Below are 25,371 nucleotides of genomic sequence, written 5' to 3' on the forward strand. Positions count from 1 at the left end.
TAATTGAGCACTGAAGAGGTTTTCATCTGAGTAGTCTCTCTCAGCTATAGGACCTGCCAAGTTTTATCTCTGGTGTGTGTGTTGGGGTGGGACACATGCTAACTGATGATGATTGGTGTGTGACTAGAGATGATATACCTACAAAGCGCTTTGTTGTAAAGAAATAGTACAGGTTAGTCATACACAAATATAATTTTAAACTGATAATAATGTATGATGCAGGCTCTCTCTCTGTGTGTGTATCAGAGCATGCGAGTGGAGTGCAAGCTCAAACCAGAATTGTAACATGCTGCGAAAATGTCAAAAATGTTTTTTCTAGTCGACCAATAGTTGTTAATTTAAGCCATTAGTTGACTAATCACATTTATATTAAATTAACTTCTTAAATACTGGATAGAATAAACCATAATAATGAGCGTTTAATATAGGCTATAAAGCACTCAAGCACGCATAAAGTTTGCCATAAAGAACCGGCAAAAGTAATGATTATGAATGTGACAAAAACAGCAAGGAGACATTTTAATTGTTTATTAATAAAGTAATGTTTTCTGAATCAGTGTCGGATGCAAAGTTGAAGTTGACATTGCTGACTCTCATCATCTCCGCATATTGGACTCTCCTAGAGAGAAAATGTACATTTAATTTGGATTACATAATCAGAGTAGCCTATTTCTTTTCGTTTTGAATTATTTCTATTAAAAGTAGACATTTCAAGCTTTCTATAGATATATTTCTCATGTCTGTGAGGCAAGCAGCCACTGAGTTACTTTCCTGGTAATTAGTTCCTTTTATAATGATGTAACTCCATTACTAACTATTAGTGAGAAGTAACTAGTAACTATAACTAATTACTTTTTTAAAGTAATGTGCCCAGCACTGTGTATAAGTATACATTATGGCTTTGTGGTGTTTCCAAGTGTTTAATCTTCAAGTTTGAGCAGTTCCACATGTCAACTTGCTCAGTGGTGTCAGTTGGAGGTGGGATTACTTATTGGTCCAAGGTAAGAGGTAAAAGGAGTGTTTGAGAAATGTGTTTGGAAACAGATAATAATAATTATAATAATAATAAAACTTATTTAATTAAAAAATATTTATTATATTTACTGCTACAAAAAAGAAACACCAGACAGAATGAAAGAAGCCGATGCCTTTTTAACTGATATGCTATGGCAGTATGAGATGCAACAATGCTGTTTGTTTTTTACTTAATTTTGTAATCTCATGAGCTGAACATAAATCTCTTTTTTTTATATTAATTTACAGAAATGTGATCTGTACACTAGCTATGCATATTAATAAACCATTATAAACTATGGTCTTCTTCAGAAACTCTTACCAAACATAAGTTTCCAAAATTGTCAAAGACCTGAGTGTCAGTTTCAGTCAGCAAATTTACATCAAGCGTTAAATCAAGCGTTGGCAAGGCAATCTCAAAGCAGTGCCGTAAAACATTTGATTGTCTCTGGATTTGAGTGTCTCTGGATGATTCGTTGTTTTGATGTTAAGATTACAGTAACTGGATCAAAAGTACGATAAACCAGGCAATAGCTCTTACAGGCATCAATGGAGCTTTTCCATTTCGATAGCTACTGTCGGTCTTGACTGGAATAGTAAGCTTTGCACGACAGCTGTTGTTTGCATCCAAAAATGGGATTTCAGCTTCGCTGGGTGGGGTATTTAGCATTTTATCACGTGCCTGAACATATGGAGACAGTGAGAGAGAGAGAGAGAGAGAGAGAGAGAGAGATATTTAACATATTTCCAAATGTGCTGTGACCACACTGAATTATATACTTTTAATATACTTTAATATAATATAATATTTTTTTAATATAAAAAAAATGTTGATTTAAAAAAAAAAGTGTTTTGAAATTTCCAAATATATTTAAAGATCTACAATCTACAACTAAAAGCAAATTAAAGTCACATAGCTTGTGGAAGTGATATGTGAGGCTAAGGGGGAAAACAAGTGCACAAAAATCCTTGCGTTGGTTGTGGTCCAAACTGAGTGCATTTAGATTAAATCTCTTGAAGGTGCAGAGCCAGTGCACTGACATTTGGAGGAACCTTATCACACCTTATCAAGAAGAGCATGGTAAGGTGTGATATGCTTATGTGTATGCTAGGTCTCTTTCTGTTATGGTACTCTGGTTTTGCACCAGTTCACTGATAACTAGGGATAGGGGAAAATAAGAGACAGATTTGGGACCTAATGTTTTAGGTGCTGTTTTTTATTGGGTGTTGCAATAACTGTAATTTGAAGGGGTCAGCTGAGGGTGGAAGATGAGAAAATATAAAGTTTGTGGTTTATTTATTTTTTGTTTGTTTTTATTTTGTATGTGGCTGTAAAGAGCATAGGTCTTAAAGGGTCATGAAACCCCACAACACATTTTTTTTTTAGATGTGAACAGATATGTACAGGTTGCATGTCACTGATAACACTAATAGCACTTGTAAAGTTTATGAACATGTGGAAATTGGTTATTCTTGCATTTTTCAGAGCAATTTCGTACTTCCGGTTTGAAAAGCAAAGTCTCAGAGTGTGCAGATAGGCCGGTTCTGAGCGCTCCTCTGCATTTATTCATGAGAAAGAGCCCATTCAGTCCAATCATTGGACCATAATTGCAGCATTATGCATGAGGAAGTATCACTTCTATTGCTTCTGTCTCATTGCCTATTGTTGTCATTCAGAGACATGGGTCATAGGTGCTCATTTCCTCAGTGCTACAACACAAAAATGCGTTTCCCCACAACGTGGGACTTTAAGTTTACAGTGATCAGATAAATTAATGGGGATCACTGTGTGCAGGTCAGAGAGGCAGTAGGAGTTTTTAAAAAATAAATAAATAAAAGGAGCTGGGAGGAATTTCCATCTGGCTGTAAAGACCACCATTGTAGTACAAGAAAGGAAGAGACAGAGGAATAAGATAATCTAAGAATGTGTGTATATATATATATATATATATATAAAGCTTAGGAAGTGATTTGGCAGGGCTGTCTTTTGGAGTTGCCAGTGCCAAAAGAAAGAGCAGTCAAGAAGAGAAGACCTTCAAAGAGTTAAAAGTTCTGCTGTATTCACAGAAAACCAAAAGGAGATTCACAGGTGCTGAACTGAAAGGAAGGAGACAAAGGAAGATATTTGGAAGAATGTTTGTAACCAAGCATATCTCGCCCTCATTGACTACCATAGTATTTTTTTTTTCCTACTACGGTAGTAAATGGGGGTCAAGATTTGCTTGGTTACAGACATTCCAAATATCTTCCTTTGTCTCCTTCCTTTCAGTTCAGCACCTGTGAATCTCCTTTTGGTTTTCTGTGAATATAGCAATATATCAGAACATATATGTAAGTATACAATAATCTTAAAAATAAAGGTCCTTTTATTGAAAGACCTTTAACATCCATAGAACCTTTCCATTGCAGAAAAGTTTCATGGTGGAAAAGGGTTCTTCAGATTATTAAAAGGAAAAAAAGGTTAATTTAAGAACTGTTCACTGAAAGGTTCTTTAGGGAATTAACAATGGTTCTATGGCATCACTGCAAAGGAACCATTATTTTTACTATGTGTGTGCTACAGTCTATATTTGTACTACCCCTAAAGAATTATAGATACTTTTCCTGACCTAATTGAACTGGGAACTGAACACAAGAAATTATTTCCTGACCATCTCAGCCTCTTGGAACACTCTAAGGAAGTTCAGTCTTAGCACTCCTGCCAGCTCTTCCTCACTCCAGTTCCTTGATATCAGCTCCTCAATTAGTGCTGGGTATTTGGAGACATCCTCCAGCCCTTCAGGAAATCTGTTATAACACCGGTACACGTAAACACACACAAACATAAAGATAAGGGGCATAAGCCATGTGGGCCACATGGAATCTGCATGCTTTTCTTTGTGATTCTCAGAGATATGTGTGGAATTATTCCCAATCGATTTAAATATTGAAAAATGTGTTAAATGGTGCTGAGAGTACTATAGTCTTATTGGTAGCTGAAAACATTATCAAATCAGCCAAACATCTACAGTGGGTACAGAAAGTATTCAGACCCCCTTAAATTTTTCACTCTTTGTTATATTGCAGCCATTTGCTAATGATTTTTCTCATTAATGTACACACAGCACCCCATATTGACAGAAAAACACAGAATTGTTGACATTTTTGCAGATTTATTAAAAAAAGAAAAACTGAAATATCACATGGTCCTAAGTATTCAGACCCTTTGCTCAGTATTTAGTAGAAGCACCCTTTTGATCTAATACAGCCATGAGTCTTTTTGGGAAAGATGCAACAAGTTTTTCACACCTGGATTTGGGGATCCTCTGCCATTCCTCCTTGCAAATCCTCTCCAGTTCTGTCAGGTTGGATGGTAAATGTTGGTGGACAGCCATTTTTAGGTCTCTCCAGAGATGCTCAATTGGGTTTAAGTCAGGGCTCTGGCTGGGCCATTCAAGAACAGTCACGGAGTTGTTGTGAAGCCACTCCTTCATTATTTTAGCTGTGTGCTTAGGGTCATTGTCTTGTTGGAAGGTAAACCTTCGGCCCAGCCTGAGGTCCTGAGCACTCTGGAGAAGGTTTTCGTCCAGGATATCCCTGTAATTGGCCGCATTCATCTTTCCCTCAATTGCAACCAGTCGTTCTGTCCCTGCAGCTGAAAAACACCCCCACAGCATGATGCTGCCACCAAAATGCTTCACTGTTGGGACTGTATTGGACAGGTGATGAGCAGTGCCTGGTTTTCTCCACACATACCGCTTAGAATTAAAGCCAAAAGTTCTATCTTGGTTTCATCAGACCAGATAATCTTATTTCTCACCATCTTGGAGTCCTTCAGGTGTTTTTTTAGCAAACTCCATGCAGGCTTTCGTGTGTCTTGCACTGAGAAGAGGCTTCCGTCGGGCCACTCTGCCATAAAGGTGGAGGGCTGGTGGAGGGCTGCAGTGATGGTTGACTTTCTACAACTTTCTCCCATCTCCTGACTGCATCTCTGGAGCTCAGCCACAGTGATCTTTGGGTTCTTCTTTACCTCTCTCCCCAAGGCTCTTCTCCCCCGATAGCTCAGTTTGGCTGGACGGCCAGCTCTAGGAAGGGTTCTGGTCATCCCAAACGTCTTCCATTTAAGGATTATGGAGGCCACTGTGCTCTTCGGAACCTTAAGTGCAGCAGAATTGTTTTTGTAACCTTGGCCAGATCTGTGCCTTGCCACAATTCTGTCTATGAGCTCTTCAGGCAGCTCCTTTGACCTCATGATTCTCATTTGCTCTGACATGCACTGTGAGCTGTAAGGTCTTATATAGACAGGTGTGTGGCTTTCCTAATCAAGTCCAATCAGTATAATCAAACAGAGCTGGACTCAAATGAAGGTGTAGAACCATCTCAAGGATGATCAGAAGAAATGGACAGCACATGAGTTAAATATATGAGTGTCACAGCAAAGGGTCTGAATACTTAGGACCATGTGATATTTCAGTTTTTATTTTTTAATAAATCTGCAAAAATGTCAACAATTCTGAGTATTTCTGTCAATATGGGTGCTGTGTGTACATTAATGAGGAAAAAAAATGAACTTAAATGATTTTAGCAAATGGCTGCAATATAACAAAGAGTGAAAAATGTAAGGGGTCTGAATACTTTCCGTACCCGCTGTATAAATGGTCACATGTGTAAAACAGTATTGTTGTAATATTCTACAGAAAACATTGAAGATTTTTGCTGAAATTAAAGCATGGATTCCATGGAGGCACATTAGGTAAATAAACGCAAAAAAGTGTGTATTTTATGCATGAGACTTCTGTAACGTAAATATAGGTGAGATATAGATAAGATGTTTACTTGCCCTTGTGCTCCATCAAAGTCTGCTCCAATCCCAATGCTTTCAGCACCAATCAGATCCTTTATATGATCAAAATGATCTAAAAAAAAAAATAATAATAAACTTAACTAAACAAATAAATAAATAAATGTAAAAACAACAACAACAACAACAAAAAAAAACAAACAAAAAAAATGTATGTCTGTCTTACCAGCCACAATAGACACATTTGTGGTATCTGAACATGCTACAAAATGTCTGTAGAAGTTCACCATGATAAGCCCACCATTTGCTTTCTAGAAAGAAAGACAGTTGAGTTACAAGAATATCACCCAATGTCTGTGATGTCATGTACCGGAACTACAGAAGCATTACAGAAGGTCATCTGCTGCGCTTGCGTGCATCACGTATGATGTATATTTTACTAACTTTTAATGAATTGAAAAGTAATTTTATGAATTATTTATTGATATAATTATAATGTTTTATAAAAACACTATATGAATAAACTTTTATAAAAGTATAAAGTTAAGTGGCAGTTTGTAATAAACTCACATAAGTGATCAGAGAAATCTAGACAAATATTTTAGCTGACACCTGATATTAAAGGTGCCCTTTTTTCAGCACGGCCCCTTTAAAAGATGCGCTTCCTCTGCCACACGAGCTGTCGACTATAGTACAGCGCATTTACAAAGTACACACAGCTAATATAACCTTCAAATGGATCTTTACAAGATGTTCGTCATGCATGCTGTATGCATGCTTCGAATTATGTGAGTAAAGTATTTATTTTGATGGTTACGTTTGATTCTGTGTGAGTTTGAGACTATATGCTCTGACTGTGGCTAAAGCTAACATTACACACTGTTGGAGAGATTTATAAAGAATGAAATTGTGTTTATGCATTATACAGACTGCAAGTGTTTAAAAATGAAAATAGCGACGGCTCTTGTCTCTGTGAATACAGTAAGAAACGATGGTAACTTTAACCACATTTAACAGTACATTACAAACATGCTAATGAAACATTTAGAAAGACAATTTACAAATATCACTGACATGATCCATGATATCATGATATTTTTAGTTATTATTGCTCCATCTGCCATTTTTCGCTGTTGTTCTTGCTTGCTTACCTTGTATGTGCACAGATCCAGCCGTTAATACTGCCTTTCCTTGTCTAATGCGTCGAATGGGCTGGCATTATGCAAATATTGGGGTCATACATATTAATGATCCCGACTGTTACGTAACAGTCGGTGTTATGTTGAGATCCGAGTGTTTTCCGGAAGTCTTTTAAACAAATGAGATTTACATAAGAAGGAGGAAACAGTGGAGTTTGAGACTCACTGTATGTCTTTTCCATGTACTGAACTCTTGTTATTCAACTATGCCGAGGTAAATTCAAATTCTGATTCGAGGGCACCTTTAAAATGAGAAGTCGTAGCAGTTTCCACAATTTGACTATTTATTAATTTTGTCTAGGGCTGACCGATATATCGCATGCTTTTGTCACGCGCATTTCGTCAGTAAAGCCGGTTCCCTGATTACCGCAAAATCACCATCACCAGCTTTCAAATGGAGCGCCATTTAATAGATAGAACCGTAGTTCACTGACAAGCCACGCAATATCGCGTTCATTATCGAAGGCGATTCATCTGCGATATGAATGCGCTATTGCGTAGCTGTCAGTGATCTATGGTTCTGTCTATGTAATGGCGCTCCAGTTGAAAGCAGGTGATGGCGGTTTCGCCGTAATCAGGGAACCGGATTTACTGACGAAATGCGTGTGACAATCGCATACGATATATCGGTCAGCCCTAATTTTGTCATTTTTTATTTTTTCATTGGAATATATTTAAATGTTAAATTATTTAAAATAAAAAAAAATGAAAGCATGTGGATGATTGGTGCACAAACAGCTTCTCAGGTAGGTCAAAAAACACATGAGGAAAAGCACTTGGATAGTAGCCTACAATATCAGCAATCACATACATTTGAACACACACACACAGTTTGAGAGTATTAAAGTCACAAAGTTCACCTGTGAAACACAAAATTCTCTAACGTCTTCAATGAAAACTAGTCCTGACCAAATAGGGCTTAATGTAGCAAACCAAAAATCAGTCTCACCAGAAGCTGCAGCAGGTCATCAGGTACATTGCGAGTATTGTTACAGATAGCATAGGCTGAGGAGTGGCTGAAAATAACTGGAGCAATAGAATGTTTCATCACTGCTCTGGCTGTCTCCCAGGAACTATGAGACAGATCAATCAGCATTCCCAACCTGTTCATCTCTTCCACCACTGCCTGGGGTGAGCAGGTGGAGATAGACATTTGAAAATGATTAAATTCATTAAGTACTAATGCAAAGAAGTTAGTTCTGATCCATTCTGTTTAATTCAAATTTTTATGATGTATGATGTAAATCAAACTTAATCAGTGCCAAAGTGAATTCCACTGCAAAATATGTACTGATAATTGTTACACTTCAAAAACAAGTATATGCATCATAATTATGAAAACAGCTTTTTTTTTGATTGAGTAGATTCAGATTTTGAAGAGTGTGAAGATTTTTTTCATGTACTTGATTCATATCACATAATAGGTTAACTGTCCATAACAGCATAATGATGTTTAGATGGACATCTTTCATATCTCATACAGTAGGTAGCAAAAAATTCAGCAATTTTAGCACACATATGCTCAAAAAACTACAAAAAATATTTTCTTAAGAACAATGAACTACTGTACAAACAGGATATAAAAATCATCATCGTGACTATTTCTTCCATGATCAAAGGCATTTTTTTAGCCTGTCTTTGGGTTCAAAAAGAGGACAAAAGAAAGGGATTTCCAAATATAGAAGTCGAAAGAGGCCTTTAATACAGGGTCAAATTCCCCACTAAATACAACTGTAACTTTGGTTCAGCTATCTCAGGTTAAATATCTTCTAATATTAACTTAATCCACATCGGTTTTATTTTATATTGATTTATTGACTAATATCCAAAAAAACCTTACCTTGCCAAATTCTGTCAAGCTGTTGTTCTTCCGCTGGTAAAATGAGTAAAAACTAGATGAGCTCTCAGCCCTACAAGTGACAGAACAGAAGAAAGTTTAATAATTGAACTATATGAAATGGACCAAAAAAAATAAATAAATAAATACAATTCTGGGACAGTATGTCTGTAAGTATGCAGTATGTGTTGTATTTGTGCTCCTCTCTCAATTCACTATTAAAAAACATGTTTTATTGACTCTACACATTATTTTCAGCACGTGTTGTACATGTATGGTGAGTATTTACCATGGCGTGTTGCAGGTGTGTGTGAGGGCCATGGATCTTACTCCAAGCTGGTAGAACATGCGTAGTGTTGGTAAACTGCTGTCAATGGAGTGGCCTCCCTCCACACTGATGAGACATGCAATTTTTGCACTATTCCTCATTCCTTAAACACACATTCACCCACAAAAATATTTATCGACAATTGAAAGACACAAATATATAAAAACCATATGTAATCCTTTTATTTTTATCTCCTCTCCACATCAATAATAATTTTTTTGAACACAACGGACAGAAGTGCTTTTATATTTCCGTAAAATGAGGTGAACAGATCATGTGCTGTGATCATGGACAAATACAGCTGTAGTTTTTGCTAAACCAGGCACTTGTCATTTAGCTAAAGTTAGCTGACACTGTTCAGTCTTCAAACAAATACGTATGTCCATTGTCATGTTGTCATGGTCTTAGGTCTAACTACATTATATTAATACAGTACTAGTTTTGGTTTGTTTGGCCCAGGTATTCCCTACGTTGTGGAGTACAAATGTCCCCACAAGGATAGTAAAACCTGAAATTATTGACATGGGTCGGACAAAATTCTGGTCTCCATGAGGAAAACAGTTTATAAATCATAATAAATTGTTATCATTATCGAAAAAGTAAAAAAGCTAAATGTTTTCTGTAAGTGTCGGGTGCCATGGTGGCTAAACACTCAGGATGAGGAGGAATGCAGCAAGAAAGACTTTAATTAACAGTCCAGGAAACAAGAGAAACACCATCAACACAAACGTAAAATACAGACGAGAACCGACAGAGACTGAGGGAGATCACAGGGAGTATATGCAAGTCAAACAAAGGGGCAAACGAGACAAATTAACAAGACACACCTGGGACCAATGAACTCAAATCAGGGTAAGGAAAGGGAACAAACTAGTGGTGGGAAAACTGAGAATAAAGACCTGACAGTAAGGGTAGGAGATAGAATGTATAGTATGTAGAGTATAAAATCATTATGTCTATGGATAAAACAAGTCTTAATAAAAAAATTAAATAAACAAAACGTATGTCTTGAATTGATGCTTGTTTGAAAGGTGATCCTCAAAGTCCATTGTTGTTACTGTATATTTTGACTATGTCAGTTACTTCTTACTCCTCAATTTAACCGCATTCTGTATTTAAACATTAAGAATATTAATTTTCTGAAACTATGTCACTCAAGAGTACTACACAGAACACTACTGTTCAAAAGTGAAGATTTAGAGTAATGCCAGCTGAAAATTCAGCTTTGCCATCAAAGGAATAAATTATATTTTAAAATATATTTAAATAGATTATTTGTTTATTTTTATTGCCATATCAACAATTATGGCTATTTTCATGGTTATTTAAATAGACAAGTTGTTTAAACCGTAATAATATTTCACAATATTACTGTGTTTACTGGATTTGATCAAATCAATGCAGCCTTTGTGAGCATAAGAGACTTCTTTCAAAATATATTTTAATATCTTACTGACCCCAAACTTTTGAACAGTATGAAATGCAGTCTGGATGTTTTACAGCATTACATATAACCTGCACTGGTCCAATCATGTTGAGTGAGGATATCCTTAGGCAGGTACAGTAGCTGGTGAGATTGCATAGTCTCTTCTCATTTCACGTACACTGCAAGTGTGGACAAGATTGTTAATTGGAATTCGCTGGAGGTAATTTACAACATCCTCTCTGGACTTCCGACGTCTATTGCAACAATGAAGGGAATTTTATGTCATTATGATTTCTATTTTCAGAGTTTCCCTGCAGAGACTATTTATGTGAAAACCAAAGAAACCAGAAGGCATAGTTCACCCAAAAATGTTCTTTAATTCTATAATTTACTCACCCTCATGTCTTCCAAACCTGTATGAATTCTTTCTTCTGTGAAACACAAAAGGAAATTCTCTAAAGAATGCTGGTAATCTGACAGTGTTAACACTTTATAATAAGGTCTCATTTGTTAACATTAGTTAAGTGTATTAACTAACATGAACTAACAATAAGCAATACATTTGTTACAGTATTTATTAATCTTTGTTAATGTTAGTTAATAAAAAAAAACAGTTGTTCATTGATTGTTCATGTTAGTGCATTATCTATTAACAAATACAACATCTGAGTTTAATAATGTATTAGTAAATGTTGAGAAATAATCACTAAGATTAATAAATGTTGTAGAAGTGTTGATAATTCTTAGTTCATGTTAGCTAAAGTAGTTAACTAATGAAACCTTATTGTAAAGTGTTACAGTTTTGGTTACCATTGAAATCCTTTGCATGGGAGGGAAAAAAAAAACATTTCTCAAATGACCATTTTTATAGGAGGGTGAATAATTGACAGAATTTTCATTTTTCTGAGTGAACTATCCCTTTAAGCAACAAACTGCAAGAAGATACATGACAATGTTATGGTGAAGCCTGTGTTCAATTGGCAGGAACCACGGATGCCTGTAACTTTTTTTTTATTGATTTATTGATGCAATGAATAGAGAAGACATGTCTGGACTAGAAGAAATATCAGTCATGGGAAGACAGTGTCAAATAGTTTTCTACAGACTGTAGATCTCCCTCAAAATCTAAAAAAAAATTTTTTTTTTGGTCTGTTTGTTTTTTAATTTAGATGACATTCCAATCTATAAACATTAATATTACAGCATGAGTATTTCTAACAGAATATTACTAGTCAGGTGGAGGTTGGGGGGCTACAGTACCTTCAGCTGTGGTGACCAGTTCCAGGTATGAGTTTTCAGTACATACACGACGAATTACATCAATCTGTTCCAATGTCAGTCTGACAGCATCCTTGTCCTGAGCCGTGCACAACACGTATGCTGAAAAAACCTGACAAATATCAAGGGCTTATTTCTCTCCAGTCTGGCACTGACTGACAAAAAAAAAAAAAAAAAAGAGTAATCTGGACACTCACTTGTGAGTCCAAACTGTTCAATGAATTATTTTAAGGAAGGGTTGTAAAACACTTTTTTGAGCAATTGGCAGCTTCAGTGAAAACAATGACATATTAAAGAAATTATACAGTATATCTAAAAATCCCTGTTAAAAACAGCTGGTTTTTGTGATGTAAAAAAAAAAAAATCTAAGAATGATAAATCATATCAGAATTTTTGCACCATTAATGTAAAAATTACAACATATGGGGCCAGATTTACTAAACAGGGCAAATTAGCGTGAGAGCACATTTCCACAAATGCGCCGATGGGAGTGGCAAGTTTTGCATGTGATCTACTGCTGAAGTACAAATTAAAGAACACAGACACAGTCAAATCATTTACATAATGACCAACGCAATCTAACAAGAGAAGTGCAAATTAGCGTTGGGTCGTAAATAAGCAGAGCTGATGCTCATTAAGTGCCGGTCGACACAGGCGCAACTTGTTACATGTAATATATAGATAACGTCTTCCTCTGGCATTCCAAAGAAATTACAGTTTTTCTCAGTCGCTTTGGTACATTTCTCAGATCAGAATTGAAATTCTCAAAACTACCTGTTCAATTCTCACATCATTGTGTCACTTGTGCACATCAAAAAAGCAGTTTCTCATTTCTTTGAACAAGTTGCAAATGCTTTGGTACATCCATGCAAATGATTATGTACAATTCTCAGTTGTTTCCTACATTATCAGTTGCTTCTGTCATGTTGATCAAAATGTATTATATTGGGTCTCTGTTGAATAGTCTCACCCCCCACAACATTTAGGCACAAGCTCATAGCATAAGTCTTTACATGCAAAATGGTTGAACAAGTTATCATAATATGTCAAGCATATTTCTATACTTTCTATATTTCCATTAGACTTTTTTCTAAATCTGTCCTGAATTGGTAAATTGCTCCCAGGTGAATCTTGACGACATGAAATGACTCAATAACGATATGACTCAATGACTCAATGACATGTTCTGTCAATAAAATACAGTACAAACAGTAAGAGAGTAAATTTGAATCTTTTCCATTCTATTTTTTACACTCACACATACACTAAGATGTAACTTATAATTGACAATAATTGTCATCAAAACTTTAGCCATAGTTTCTATCAGAACGTCCCTCCAGAGTAAACGGTTATATTGAGAACATGACTAAACAATTTGACTGTCTTATCCGTACACAATGACACAAGGACTTGTCATTCTGATGGCACTGACATGTTCATTGACACAGATATTTACTTTTGAGAGATGAACTAAGGATTTTGAGTAAGAGAGTGGCTTTTGCAGGTTATCCATGGGGTTTTGCTATTTGTACAAATTGTTTTGAGAAATGCACTTACTGTTTTGCAAATTGTGAGTTTGATTCGAGAAATGTACCAAAGCGACTGAGAAAAACTGTAATACGAGTGGAAAATATTTTTCTCCCTTCTACCATGTGCTCTCTGTTCTCTGCAGTGTCTCCTCCAAGCTGAAACAATTGGGCTTTTTTTGGGCGATAAATAATGGCTTAAATACCAGTAAATTGACTAGTGCAAACATTAGTAAATTACATTGCGCGGTTCATTTAAAAACTCTCCTCCCATAAATTTTGTGTCTGAAAGGGAAACTCCTACAAATGCATATGCAATTAGGTCAGCCACAAAAAAAAAAACAAAAAAACACTCAGTCCACGCCTTTTCAGCATTAATTTTGCACTGCGTGTCTTTAGTAAACCCTGACAGTAGTTTAAAGCCAAACGAGGGTTTGCGCTGGCGCAAGCTGTTAATAAATCTGGCTCATGGAATTCCAATGATAACCAAAGAGAAAACAACAACAACAACAACAACAACAAAAACACTAGGGGTGACCCTGAATAGTCGATAATTCGTAAAAATAAAATAAATTTTTGATTGATTTTTGGTGCATTGATGTTGCGCTGTAGATTAGTTAAAGCTTGCTCACACAGGCAATTTAGCCGATTTAATTTGATTTGCCGACATGTGAAATGCATATCTATTTGCATTTATTTATATACATTTTTAAGGTTTATTGATCCAAAATGTTTTTATTAATTTTCTTCTAGATCTTTGTGTGGTGTTCTGTACATCGTGGCTGTGAATGTTTATCCACATTGCCTTTCATTTCAGTTTAAAAAAAGATAAAAATCATTGTCAGTTTCGTCTATCACTTGACAGGCAGTTTGGTCGCTTTATGAGAAAGTTGTTTCTCTGTGCTGTGTGTGAAAGAAAATAAAAGTTGTCAGCCTATACTCCTTTGGAAAGAGTTTGTGAGCACTATCTCATGGACTGCTGTTTTTCAAACAATGATAACATGAGTGAGGTATTTTACTATGGGAAATGCCTCTGGGAGTGACTAATCCTGGAAGCACCAATTACACCACGTCTGTCAGTTCCAACAGTGAAGGAGTCCTTCCTCTCTAAATATATAACACTGATGGTGGTCCCTACTTCATTCTCAGCTTCTCTTCTCCGTGCACTGCAAAGAATTATTTTATCTATAATTAATATAGGTTTAAATGGAAATATTCTGACAGTGAGACTTGGTAAACACAGGTAAAACCAAACATGGCAACTCACTAGCACTGTCAAATATTATATTATGATATGTTATATAGGCCTATAAAATATGCCTAAATGCAGGTAAAATATATATTTCCCTTCCCAGCTAATAAATATATTGCAATATAAATGGCTACAGCATGGTATTCAATATAAATATTCCACATTTCCACAATCCATGGTAAATTACTACAGTTCATATATGGTAAATGTTTGTAAGTGTGGTGAAGTGTGGTGTGTGTCGAATTGAAACGTTTCTTACTGGATGTCGCAATGCTAAAAATAAACACGGCTGCTTTAAGCTTTCGTTCCATTATCCAGTGGGCTGTGCTGTGTAGTTCAAAGTAAACTAGTGAAATACATGAAGCACTGTTTGTTCTGTATTTGTTGTTACTGACCGAAAAACAACTACAGTTTCAGTGACAGAGTGGTCCGAACAAATCCAAATTATTTCAGATCATTATGCAAGCGCATTTGGTCAATTGACGGAAAATAATCGAGACAAAAGAATTTCAGTCATGACAACTCTTGCAATGGATTAAATTCAACCAGCATTTATTGGCATGGGGTATGAAGTATACATGGCTTGATTTTGGCGTACGAGATCTGCTACGCCACTGCTGCTGTTACTGCTGCTGAGCAAATACAAATTTGTTCAGCTTAGGCAAATAAAACAACAAAGAAAAGGCTGCTGCAAGAATGGTAGAACCCCGTAGCAGATCTCTACAGGTGGCGCTGGGGAGGAGGAGGGATAACAGAGATTTCACATCTCGGAGCTTGTCGATTGCAGACTAAGGTACAATATATATGGTTGCGTGGATTTGGAAATACTTCTGATTGGCTGGTGCCATGGCATATAAAGAAGTGTGCATGGTACGAACAGTGCAGCAACCCAATCTAGATGGCAGTGTTATCTCAGAACGTAAACTAATGCGTTGCCGGAGAAGCATAAGGTGCATCGCTAGTATTAGCTTTAGCATTAGCAAACCCAGCTCACAAGACTATAGAATTATTCTGCTCCCGTGGTATACAGAGCTGAAGTGTGTGGACTCATAAAGAAACCAGTAAGGAGATCGACAAGAGTCAGTTGTTTGCAAAACAGGCCATGTTATAATCCAAAACTCGTGAAACGCATTGAATCTGAGAGCTCACTTAATATCCCGATGCCATCAGTGCTGTTGAGAGAGGCGTTCGATAGAATATGTAGTATGTACTGCAAGGTTTCCTCTCAGTAACAAAATAAACACACACACAAAAAAATGACAGCAGAAAGAAAGCATCTGATCATAGCGATATGGATGTGGTTTGCACCAGCTCTGCAGTTCAGCACTTCAGTGAAGGCACGTTTATTTAAATAGCACTTTATATAATAGACTGCTTTAAAGCAAGCATCTTTACAGTATTAAATATAAAACAGACAATCAGTCATAAAATGGACTAAGCACTAGTTAAAAAGTTTATAAATTAAAAACTGCTATTTTGTGGAGGAAACATACAGTAGTGTGTTTGGCCAGAGATGCGCCAGAGCATCCACACCCATAGCTACACTGTCTCTTGCCAGAGAGAAGAATAGAGGTCAATGAGTGTTTTTGTGCGAGGCGAAGAGATCTTCAGCAGCTCGGCCAAACCTCTCCCACAACTGGCTCACTACCTGAGGGTGGAGAGTCCATTCTCCATACAGAGGAATTCCTCTGGACAGGAGATCCGCCCCCACATTTATTATTCCCGGGACATGCATTGCCCGTAGTAAATGAAAATGCTCCATGCCCCACATGATCAGTTTCCGTGCCAGACTGTGAAGCTGAGGGGCGCATGTGCCTCCATGGCAATTTATGTATGCCACCGCCATGGTGTTGTCTGACCCTCTGACGGAGAGTGCGCACGCACAGTGACAACACTATCATTTTGCAGTTGAGGTGGCGTTTTGGACACAAGCACTGCGCCGCTGTCCAGTGCTGGAACTCCCTCATTCGCAACAGTCCCAGTGGAATGACAGAAACTGTCAAGGACATCAGCCCCAGAAGACGTAAACAAATTGTGAATGGAACTCGGTTTCCTTTTTGAAAAAGGGATAAACAGCCCCAAACTGACCTGATGCACTCCTCCGACAGAAACGCTTGATACAGGTCTGAGTTCAGTCTGAGACCCAGGTAAATTATCTCTTATGTGGGCACCAAGCAGCTTTTTGTCTTGTTTATCTTGAAGCCTAAGCTCTCCAAATGAGTTGGACATCCCCAGTTCCTCCATGTTACGTACATCCAGCCTAGAGTAACCTTTAACAGGCACTCTTATGAAAGAAAGGCTTGTCCCAAAAACGACGCATTTCTGTGCAACGACAGCATCTTCTTATCATATAAATATCTCTTTGTGCCCTGGTCTTCCTGTTGCAATGAACAGTCAATAGAGAGTTTAGCAGCTGCTGTCCTACACAATTTAATATGATCCAAGTCTCCCTGTATAGGGAAGGGATTCTCACTTGTCTTACTGCCAGGCCTGGAGGAGAGATTAGGAGGGAGAATTGCATCCTCTTCATATTTCTCTAAATCTTCTTGATGAAATTGTCTCATCATCTTCCTCCTCCTCTTTATCCCCCACCAAGGGGTCTGATTCAAAGAGAGGGAGAGGTTCGGGAGAGATTCCGTCCTTTAACCCTCTGGAGTCTGAGGCTGATTTGGGGGCCTGGAATAGTTTTGACATGCCCTGACATTTGTGATTTTTTCAGTTGTTTATAAACATATTAATTAATAAAAGTCACATTTTGAGATCATTACATATATCATGGCTTTTGAAAAAACAAAACAAAAAGTCACTAAAATAAGGCCTCAAAATGCATACTAAATGTACTGATTTTAAATTTCTAAGACACTTTTTGTTTAGGGAGCCCATATGCGAAGAGGGTGAATCTTTATGAATAACGCTGTGATTCACATCTGAGGAGATCAAGACCCTGCCCTTAATGAGCCGCATAATGAGCCATTAGGTCAGGAATGTGACTGAGTCAACTAAGAAAGAATGCAATGAGAAAATACATATATCATTTTTTGTTTGAAGTTTATTTAAAATATAGTTAACTATATAAATGAGAGTCAAAGAAACATTTTGAGTACACAGTTTTACCTGGAAATAAAGATATATGTGGGAAAAAAAAAAAACTTTCAGTCAGTGATCTCGGTATCATATGCATGCAGTCCAATGCAGGCCAGTATCTGGTCACTATGATTCTCAAAGCTGTGAGAGAAAAGAAAAAAACCTGTGAGCATGCTGATAACAGGATCATATCAGCTATTGTATTAATGTTAATATAATGTCCACTCTTAATAGAAAACATGATTTTCGTGATCTCATGCATGCACATAATTGCACATCATGAGAAGAAAATTTTGTATAGGCCTATATTTTAAATTACAGTACCAGTCAAAAGATGCATAGGATGCATTACTATTTACAAGAAGTCCCATGCTCATCAAGCCTGCATTTATGTGATCAAAAATACAGAGAAAAAACAGCAGCAATACTGTTAAATATTACAATTTAAAATAATGGTTTTCTATTTTAATATACAGTAGGCTACTTTAAAATACTTGTTATATTATAGAGCCTAAATGTTAATGTGCAGTTTAATAAATTGCTAACACATTTTATTTCAGTATTTATTACGTATTTCAGTCGATTTCCCTCATGTCAGTATAGCATATATATAGCATATATAGTTTGGGAATAGCAATGGCAATTTACTAATGTAAGTCAATCTGCACCATTAATTCACACTGAGACACAAAACTTGCAGGATTCATATTTAAACAGTATTCTTGCGGTTTAATATTCTCAGACACTATATCACAATTAGAATAAAGAACTAAAGAATAATAATAATAAAAAAAAACTTACCATTCACAGTCACTGGCTCGATCTAGTTGATCCTTGAAATTAAAATGTGAAAACAGCTCTTCCACTGAGGTAAATCCTTTTAGAATTATTCTTCAAACGATAAAACGATAAAAAGTAGCTGACATGAAACTGACCAAGCTTGATGCATTTTTCCAAGCTGACAGGGGCGTCCATTGTGTTGAATGTAACACCTCAGAATTTGCATTTGAATAGCGCGCGATCCATGGGTGTGGCCACATTAGTGGATAATGAGCTGACTCGCAAAAGTCTGACCTTCTATTTTCATACAGATTAAATAAACATAGAATATTTGTTTTAGACTTGACTTACATGATTTAAAACCTGACATTTCAACATTTCAACATATGTGTCATTTTTTTGTGATTAGTAATCACTAAATCGAATCATAAGTTTGCTTGAAAAACAGCAGTCCACTAGAGAGTGCGCATGGACTTTGAAAGGTTTGCGCGCTGCACTGTGCACGAGATGGAGCTGGACAATGAAGTAAGGCCTGGCTATAATCTACCCGCGGCTTAAGACAACTTTTATTCTCTTTCACACACAGCACAGAGAAACGTCTTTCTAATAAACCGACCAAACTGCCTGTCAAGTGATAGATGAAACTGACAATGATTTTATCTTTTTTAAACAAATGAAAGGCAATGTGGATAAACATTCACAGCCACGATGTAACCTATACAGATCACTGTCAAGGATATAGAAGCAAATGAATAAAAACATTTTGGATCAATAAACTTTAAAATATATATATATTAATAACTGCAGAAAGGCCACACTGCAGATAGATATACATTCCATATGTCAGCAAATCAAATTACATCGGCTAAATTGTCTGTGCGAGCAAGTTTTAACTAATCTACAGTGCAACATTGATGCACCAAAAAAAAAAAAAAAATAATAATAATTTAATTTAAAAAAAATCTAACATTTATCAAACATTAATTTACAGAATTGAATTAGAACAGAATATACCGTTTTAATAAATGAACATAGCCTATTTTAAAAAATGAAATATGATCAAGTCAAAATACCTGAAGTGCAGGGGAACATATTCAAAACACAAGCCAGAAATAGTTAAATAGATCCATGGGTGTGGCCACATTAGTGGATAATGAGCTGACTCGCAAAAGTCTGACCTTCTATTTTCATACAGATTAAATAAACATAGAATATTTGTTTTAGACTTGACTTACATGATTTAAAACCTGACATTTCAACATTTCAACATATGTGTCATTTTTTTGTGATTAGTAATCACGAAAAAAAATAATAATAATTTAATTTAAAAAAAATCTAACATTTATCAAACATTAATTTACAGAATTGAATTAGAACAGAATATACCGTTTTAATAAATGAACATAGCCTATTTTAAAAAATGAAATATGATCAAGTCAAAATACCTGAAGTGCAGGGGAACATATTCAAAACACAAGCCAGAAATAGTTAAATTAGGTAACCCAGAGTGATCAATAAATAAATTAAAATTAAAGAAATTATTAAAATAACGAAAGTATAGCCTAGAATTGTCAACTTGTCTTTTTAACTGCAGATCGACAAAAAAATGCTAAACTGGAGTGACAGGCTTTTTAGCTAAACATTAACAGAATCCAAAAATCAAATTACATCCGTCTAAAATAGTTTGAAATCATTTGTAGCTACCTTACCTGACTGTCTTTCACGCGATCTGCCTGTGTCCGTTTGAGTCTTTTCAAATAGCGCGCTATAGTCAGCTCGTTGGCCGGCAGAAGCGCACCGCAGTGTTTGTCGCTGTTGAGTTCTAGGACATGAGCTGTTGGCACAACTTGCATCATACGTTTTTTTGATCATCTTTTACAATTTCAAAGTGCATTCAATTGTACACTTTATCCCAGACATTATTGAAGATTTAATCCCTGCCGTAAAGATGCTCATCTGCCGGTCACGGATCATGGAAGTGAAACTTAAATCGGTCACAGGTTGGATTTATTCACGCATATTAAAAATATTTATTAAAAGCTTCTTTCTTTTCACATTTTTATTTACAGTATTAACATAATAGGCTGTATATTGACCTATTGGGAAAGAACCGGTATGTCTATGTAAAATCAGATATTGAGCGCCCCCATATCTCGTCTCATAACATCTCTGCGACTATTCGACTGTGAGATTGGTAGTCAAATCAGGCTCCTCCTATCGAAGATTCGAATCGTCGACTATTCGGGGTCACCCCTTATATTCACTGAGTTACAGTTCATTTTCTGAGGACTATCAGAATGGACTTCCTTCAGAAGCACAAAATTTTGTTTTTACTCTGAGTGTACACAAATAAAAGAAGACATTCTATAGTTTCAATTGATATATTACTTCTGTCTCTAAGACAAAATATGACGGTGTATTTTAAGTTGATTTTGCTGCTTTGTGAAAAAAATCCAGTAAAACGCGCCGGCGTGTTTCCCAACCCCAGAGTATTATCTTTCCCCAGGTACACTGGGTATGCTGAGCAGCCTTGTCTAGTTCCCACAATAAAAGACAGCAGAAGAAAAATATTCACTTTGACAGTGCATATATCCTCGGAAGAATAAGGAATAAACAGCCACTTTCGGAGACGTACCTAAAAACACAGACTCATTAATTGAACTGTTTACTGGCCACTATCTGCGAGGATCTCCTGAGGATAGCTTCCCAAAAGGATCTTTACAGGAAGACACCAAAAACTCCTGCATCACTGTCATGATTGGTGCTTCCACCCCAAGCCTTTTCCCATAGTGAGATACTGTGCAAATATCTGAAAGAGAACTTGCACTGACATATCTTAAAATATGCCAGTGCCATTTTCTGGGCTCAAGATGCACACCAGTAATGTTTTTTATAAGGTACATTTATGAAACCTACTTAAATGTCCTAATTGAACTAATCCTGGCTTAATCTAAGCCTTATCTATGAAACCAGGCCTTGGAATAATTAACTGCATAAGTGTGCACATCTGAACAACTTAGTTGAAGAACCCTTTGATTTTATTCCAGCAATCATTCTGTTAGGATAGCTGATGTCTATCAGCTTGGCTTTTCTTGACTTTGGAATATTTTTATACTCTTCTTTGCAAAAACGTTCCAGATCTGTTAAAGTTTGGAGCAGAGCAACTTTGTGCATCAAGCCCAGCACTTGATCTGTCTGTGTCTTTAACAAGTCAGTACACACAAATGTAGGTCTGTGACTTTAAATTTACAAATTGTAGTAAGTAGCAGATCTAAGTACAGGATATTTAAGTCAAAAATTAAAGTCAAAATCAGAAATTACCTGCCCTCCAACATGACCAGCTTTGAGGCGACTGATATCTGTAGCTGCATGAGAAATGCTATGCAGATTGACCCTGCTCAATTCGTTGTTATAAAACATTCTCAGACGTAGCGCAAGGTCATTGTGTCTAAGTAAAGAGAAAGAAAAGCAGTATGAAATCAAAATACATCACTACATCATTTTTATAGCAGGTGGTGTTTTTGTTTGATAACTATAGTACAACCTGATGAAGTAATCTGCCATTCAGTATTCTCAGTTATATATCATAAACCAGTTATGTTTAAAGTACAGATTAAAAACATAAGCAAGTGAAAGTGATAAGGGAGTCCTACCCATCAATTAGTGGATATTTTCTCATTATATCCAGTGCTCTACTGGTTTCGGATATTACTCCATGAAGTGAGAGAAGGGTGCATACGAACCATGGTAGCCGTGCGCCACTGCCTGCTTCTTTATAAATGAACATCCTTCGATGCTGATAATAAAAAGTCATAAAGGATTTGCTCTATTAAAATTAAGTCATAATTTGCAAGCAACAGACACGCACTGTAACACAAAACTGTTCAAAAGAGCATGTATTTATAAATTTCTACTCGCATCAGATTCCACTATGAACTATAAAATGTAGTTAAAGTAAAATGCAAGAAAGAAATAGATGAATGAGAGACCTGGGATAGTTGTCACATGGGGAGGTTGTCATAAGTGCTATATTTCAGCTCTATTTAAATATCCAATTTTTAAGCTTGTTTTCTGTAGCACTGGTTGCCTGTGCTGATTTCAAAAGGTGTACTTTATTTATTTCCATTATTTTAAAAATGAGTTATGCGTAATGAAAACATAGGCTACCGTAACCTCCAGACCAGGGATGGGCAGTATTTATGATACATGTATTTCAAATACGTATTTCAAATACAAAATAGTATTTTGTAATTTGTATTTGATAGGGTTGATGAAAATGGCTTTGTAGTTTGTATCAAAACACAAAACACATAGTTTATGTGAGTACAGTGGTTCAATATTAATATTATAAAGCGACAAGAATATTTTTGGTGCGCCAAAAAAAACAAAATAACGACTTATTTAGTGATGGCCGATTTCAAAACACTGCTTCAGGAAGCTTCGGAACATAATGAATCAGTGTGTCAAATCACCTGTTCGGAGCGCCAAAGTCACGTGATTTCAGCAGTTTGGCGGTTTAACCCGCGATCCGATTCATGATTCGATACACTGATTCATAACGCTCCGATGCTTCAAGAAGCAGTGTTTTGAAATCGGCCATCACTAAACAAGTCGTTATTTTGTTTTTTGGGCACACCAAAAATATTCTTGTCGCTTTATAATGTTAATATTGAACCACTGTACTCACATGAACCGATTTAAATATGTTTTTAGTACCTTTATGGATCTTGAGAGAGAAAATGTCATTGCTGGCTATAGAGGCCTCACAGAGCAATCAGATTTCAACAAAAATATCTCAATTTGTGTTCCGAAGATAAATGAAGGTCTTACAGGTGTGGAACAGCATGAGGACAAATAATAAATGACAGAATTTTCATTTTTGGGTGAACTAACCCTTTAAAGTTACTGTTATATGAAGCAGAGCAGGGCGAGTGATGTTGGAGCTGAACGAGACCACTGGAGAGATTGCTAATAATAGACGAGCACGACACACGTCTCGAGAGCAGCAGAACTTTTATTATGCCACAGTCGCCACTTCTGCTTTTTTTGCTCTAGCGTATGTTGGGTAATGCAGTGCGGTTTATCATATTAGATACATTTGTGTGTTGAAAGTTGTTATAATGCTACTCTGTGCGTTCGCCTGGCAGCTGCTATGAGACACTTGTTGCACACTGCAGTAAGCTAGATTGATAGTCATGGTAAAACATGGCACTCGCTGTAAATCAAGAAAACGAAATTTAAACAAAAAGGTATATAACATGATTAGTTTTCAGTCAATGAATGAATCCAAATAGTTACTCATCTGTCTAATAAAACATATATGTATATCATATATCATAGATGAGGAATATAAAGTGTCTTTGGTGTTTCCATGGTTTCTACTAAATAAAACCAGAAATTGAGGGTATGATGTCACTGATAGGCGACGCACAGACACAGTCTGTGTCCTGGTTAAAATTGCTTATTTCTCTGGATTTAAACATTCTTGTAAACATTTGGAAAAGGGAAGTACACAAGTCAACAAAATATATAATATTGTTCTAGTGGTTTTTGGATATTTCAATCCAAAAATCCTACTGTACATATTGTGCCTTTAACTGGTTGCATATGTTAGATTTATTGATTAACTCGTGCAGAGAAAAGCTCTTGCTATCAAACGTTGTTTAGTTAATCAACTGAGTCAGTGTAATGGTGAAGGGACAGATCAAACAGGCCATCTGATGGAAGGTTTGGAATAAATGTGGAATAAATATTATAAAATATATAATGAATGTAACAATTCAGTCCCATCTACTTAATTATAGTTGAAGAATAAGGATCTTTGGTCTATGCATCACTGGTGATTCATTGTGTCACCGGTGTTACTATTTTTTTTGTCTGTCACATTAAATAAAATGTCATTTGTGACATGATCATAATTTTACATCCAATGATTTCTGGCTCAATGACTCAAGGATAGCATCATTACTTGTTTATAACTGTCAAGTATTTTTTTATTGTTATAGCAAATACATGGTTGCGCAAATGAACTAACATCATTCAATCGCACTTTTATCAAACCTGATTAAAATAAATAACACATAATCTCCTTATCATTTGCATTCTCATTATTTTTCTGTAATTCTGACTGCATGTGCTGAAATAATTGAGAAAAAATATTTCATAAAAACCTTTAAAATTGCCAGAGAATGTAACATCTATGACAAAAAAAGGTACTTGGCCATTTCTTTAAATAAATGCACACAAAAATTATTATTATTATTTTAAATCATTAAGCTGTCATTTAGTCTAACATTTAAGTTTAAATGTTAGAGAAAGAAACACACTTTAAGACATCCTGCCATTCCAAAAGTGGACGTTTCTGTAGAATGACCCAGCATTAAAATAAATTATGGAACATACAGCTTAAAAAAACTAGATAGTAGGCTATTTTATACTTAGTTTGCATTCTTCTTAACATCTCAAAACACTGGCCAATAGCCTAATGTTGTGATAAAACGCCTCGCTGTGAGTTACCATGCGTTTATTTTTTTTCCTGGATAAAACGATGAAGATGTTCAACAGTTTTTTATAGTAGATTTAACTGTCCAGGGAAGAAAAGGCAATGAACGGTAAAAAAAAGAAATTTAGTAACGGCTCAGATTTCCCCTACTCCGTTATGCCAAATAGTATCAAACACGCCTGAAATGTCCATCCATAAAATACACAGTACAGTAATACTATTATCACTCACCGCGTCAGGAGGCTTGCTTAAAAGTAATCATGGACTTGCTGAGTTTGATTATGCTGAGTTGTTTATGCCGAGTGGTGTAATCGGTTTTCCTGTACGGAACTTAAAATACTTGCACATGTTGTCCTATGTAGGGT

General features: G+C 36.1%; 1 protein-coding gene across 2 annotated transcripts; it reads right to left on the reverse strand.

The window, feature by feature from the left end:
* Positions 1–136: 136 nt before the first annotated feature.
* dpep2 (dipeptidase 2) lies at positions 137–25,371 on the reverse strand. Of its 2 annotated transcripts, none has more exons than XM_067402311.1 (12): positions 25,238–25,371; positions 22,158–22,300; positions 21,826–21,952; positions 11,845–11,974; positions 9,120–9,261; positions 8,834–8,903; positions 7,943–8,119; positions 6,021–6,105; positions 5,834–5,909; positions 3,666–3,801; positions 1,556–1,696; positions 137–619 (listed from the first exon to the last, which is right to left on the reverse strand). In XM_067402311.1, the coding sequence occupies exons 2-12, from the start codon at positions 22,289–22,291 to the stop codon at positions 554–556; spliced, it is 1,284 nt and encodes a 427-aa protein (XP_067258412.1). In that variant the 5' UTR covers positions 22,292–22,300; positions 25,238–25,371; the 3' UTR covers positions 137–553. The 2 variants fall into 2 exon arrangements, with proteins under 2 accessions (XP_067258412.1, XP_067258413.1); XM_067402312.1 differs by having other exon boundaries at positions 22,248–22,300; positions 25,238–25,288.

This window comes from Chanodichthys erythropterus, chromosome 11 (genome assembly GCF_024489055.1).
Source record: "Chanodichthys erythropterus isolate Z2021 chromosome 11, ASM2448905v1, whole genome shotgun sequence".
In the NCBI taxonomy this organism is placed as follows: Eukaryota; Metazoa; Chordata; class Actinopteri; order Cypriniformes; family Xenocyprididae; genus Chanodichthys; species Chanodichthys erythropterus.

Excerpts from the sequence above, each read along its gene's own strand:
- dpep2 (XM_067402311.1), bottom strand. The coding sequence starts at position 22,291 with ATGTTCATTTATAAAGAAGCAGGCAGTGGCGCACGGCTACCATGGTTC. Across the intron at positions 21,953-22,157 it reads AAATATCCACTAATTGATGG|ACACAATGACCTTGCGCTAC; the intron begins GTAGGACTCCCT and ends CTCTTTACTTAG. Across the intron at positions 8,904-9,119 it reads CACACCTGCAACACGCCATG|GGCTGAGAGCTCATCTAGTT; the intron begins GTAAATACTCAC and ends TGTCACTTGTAG.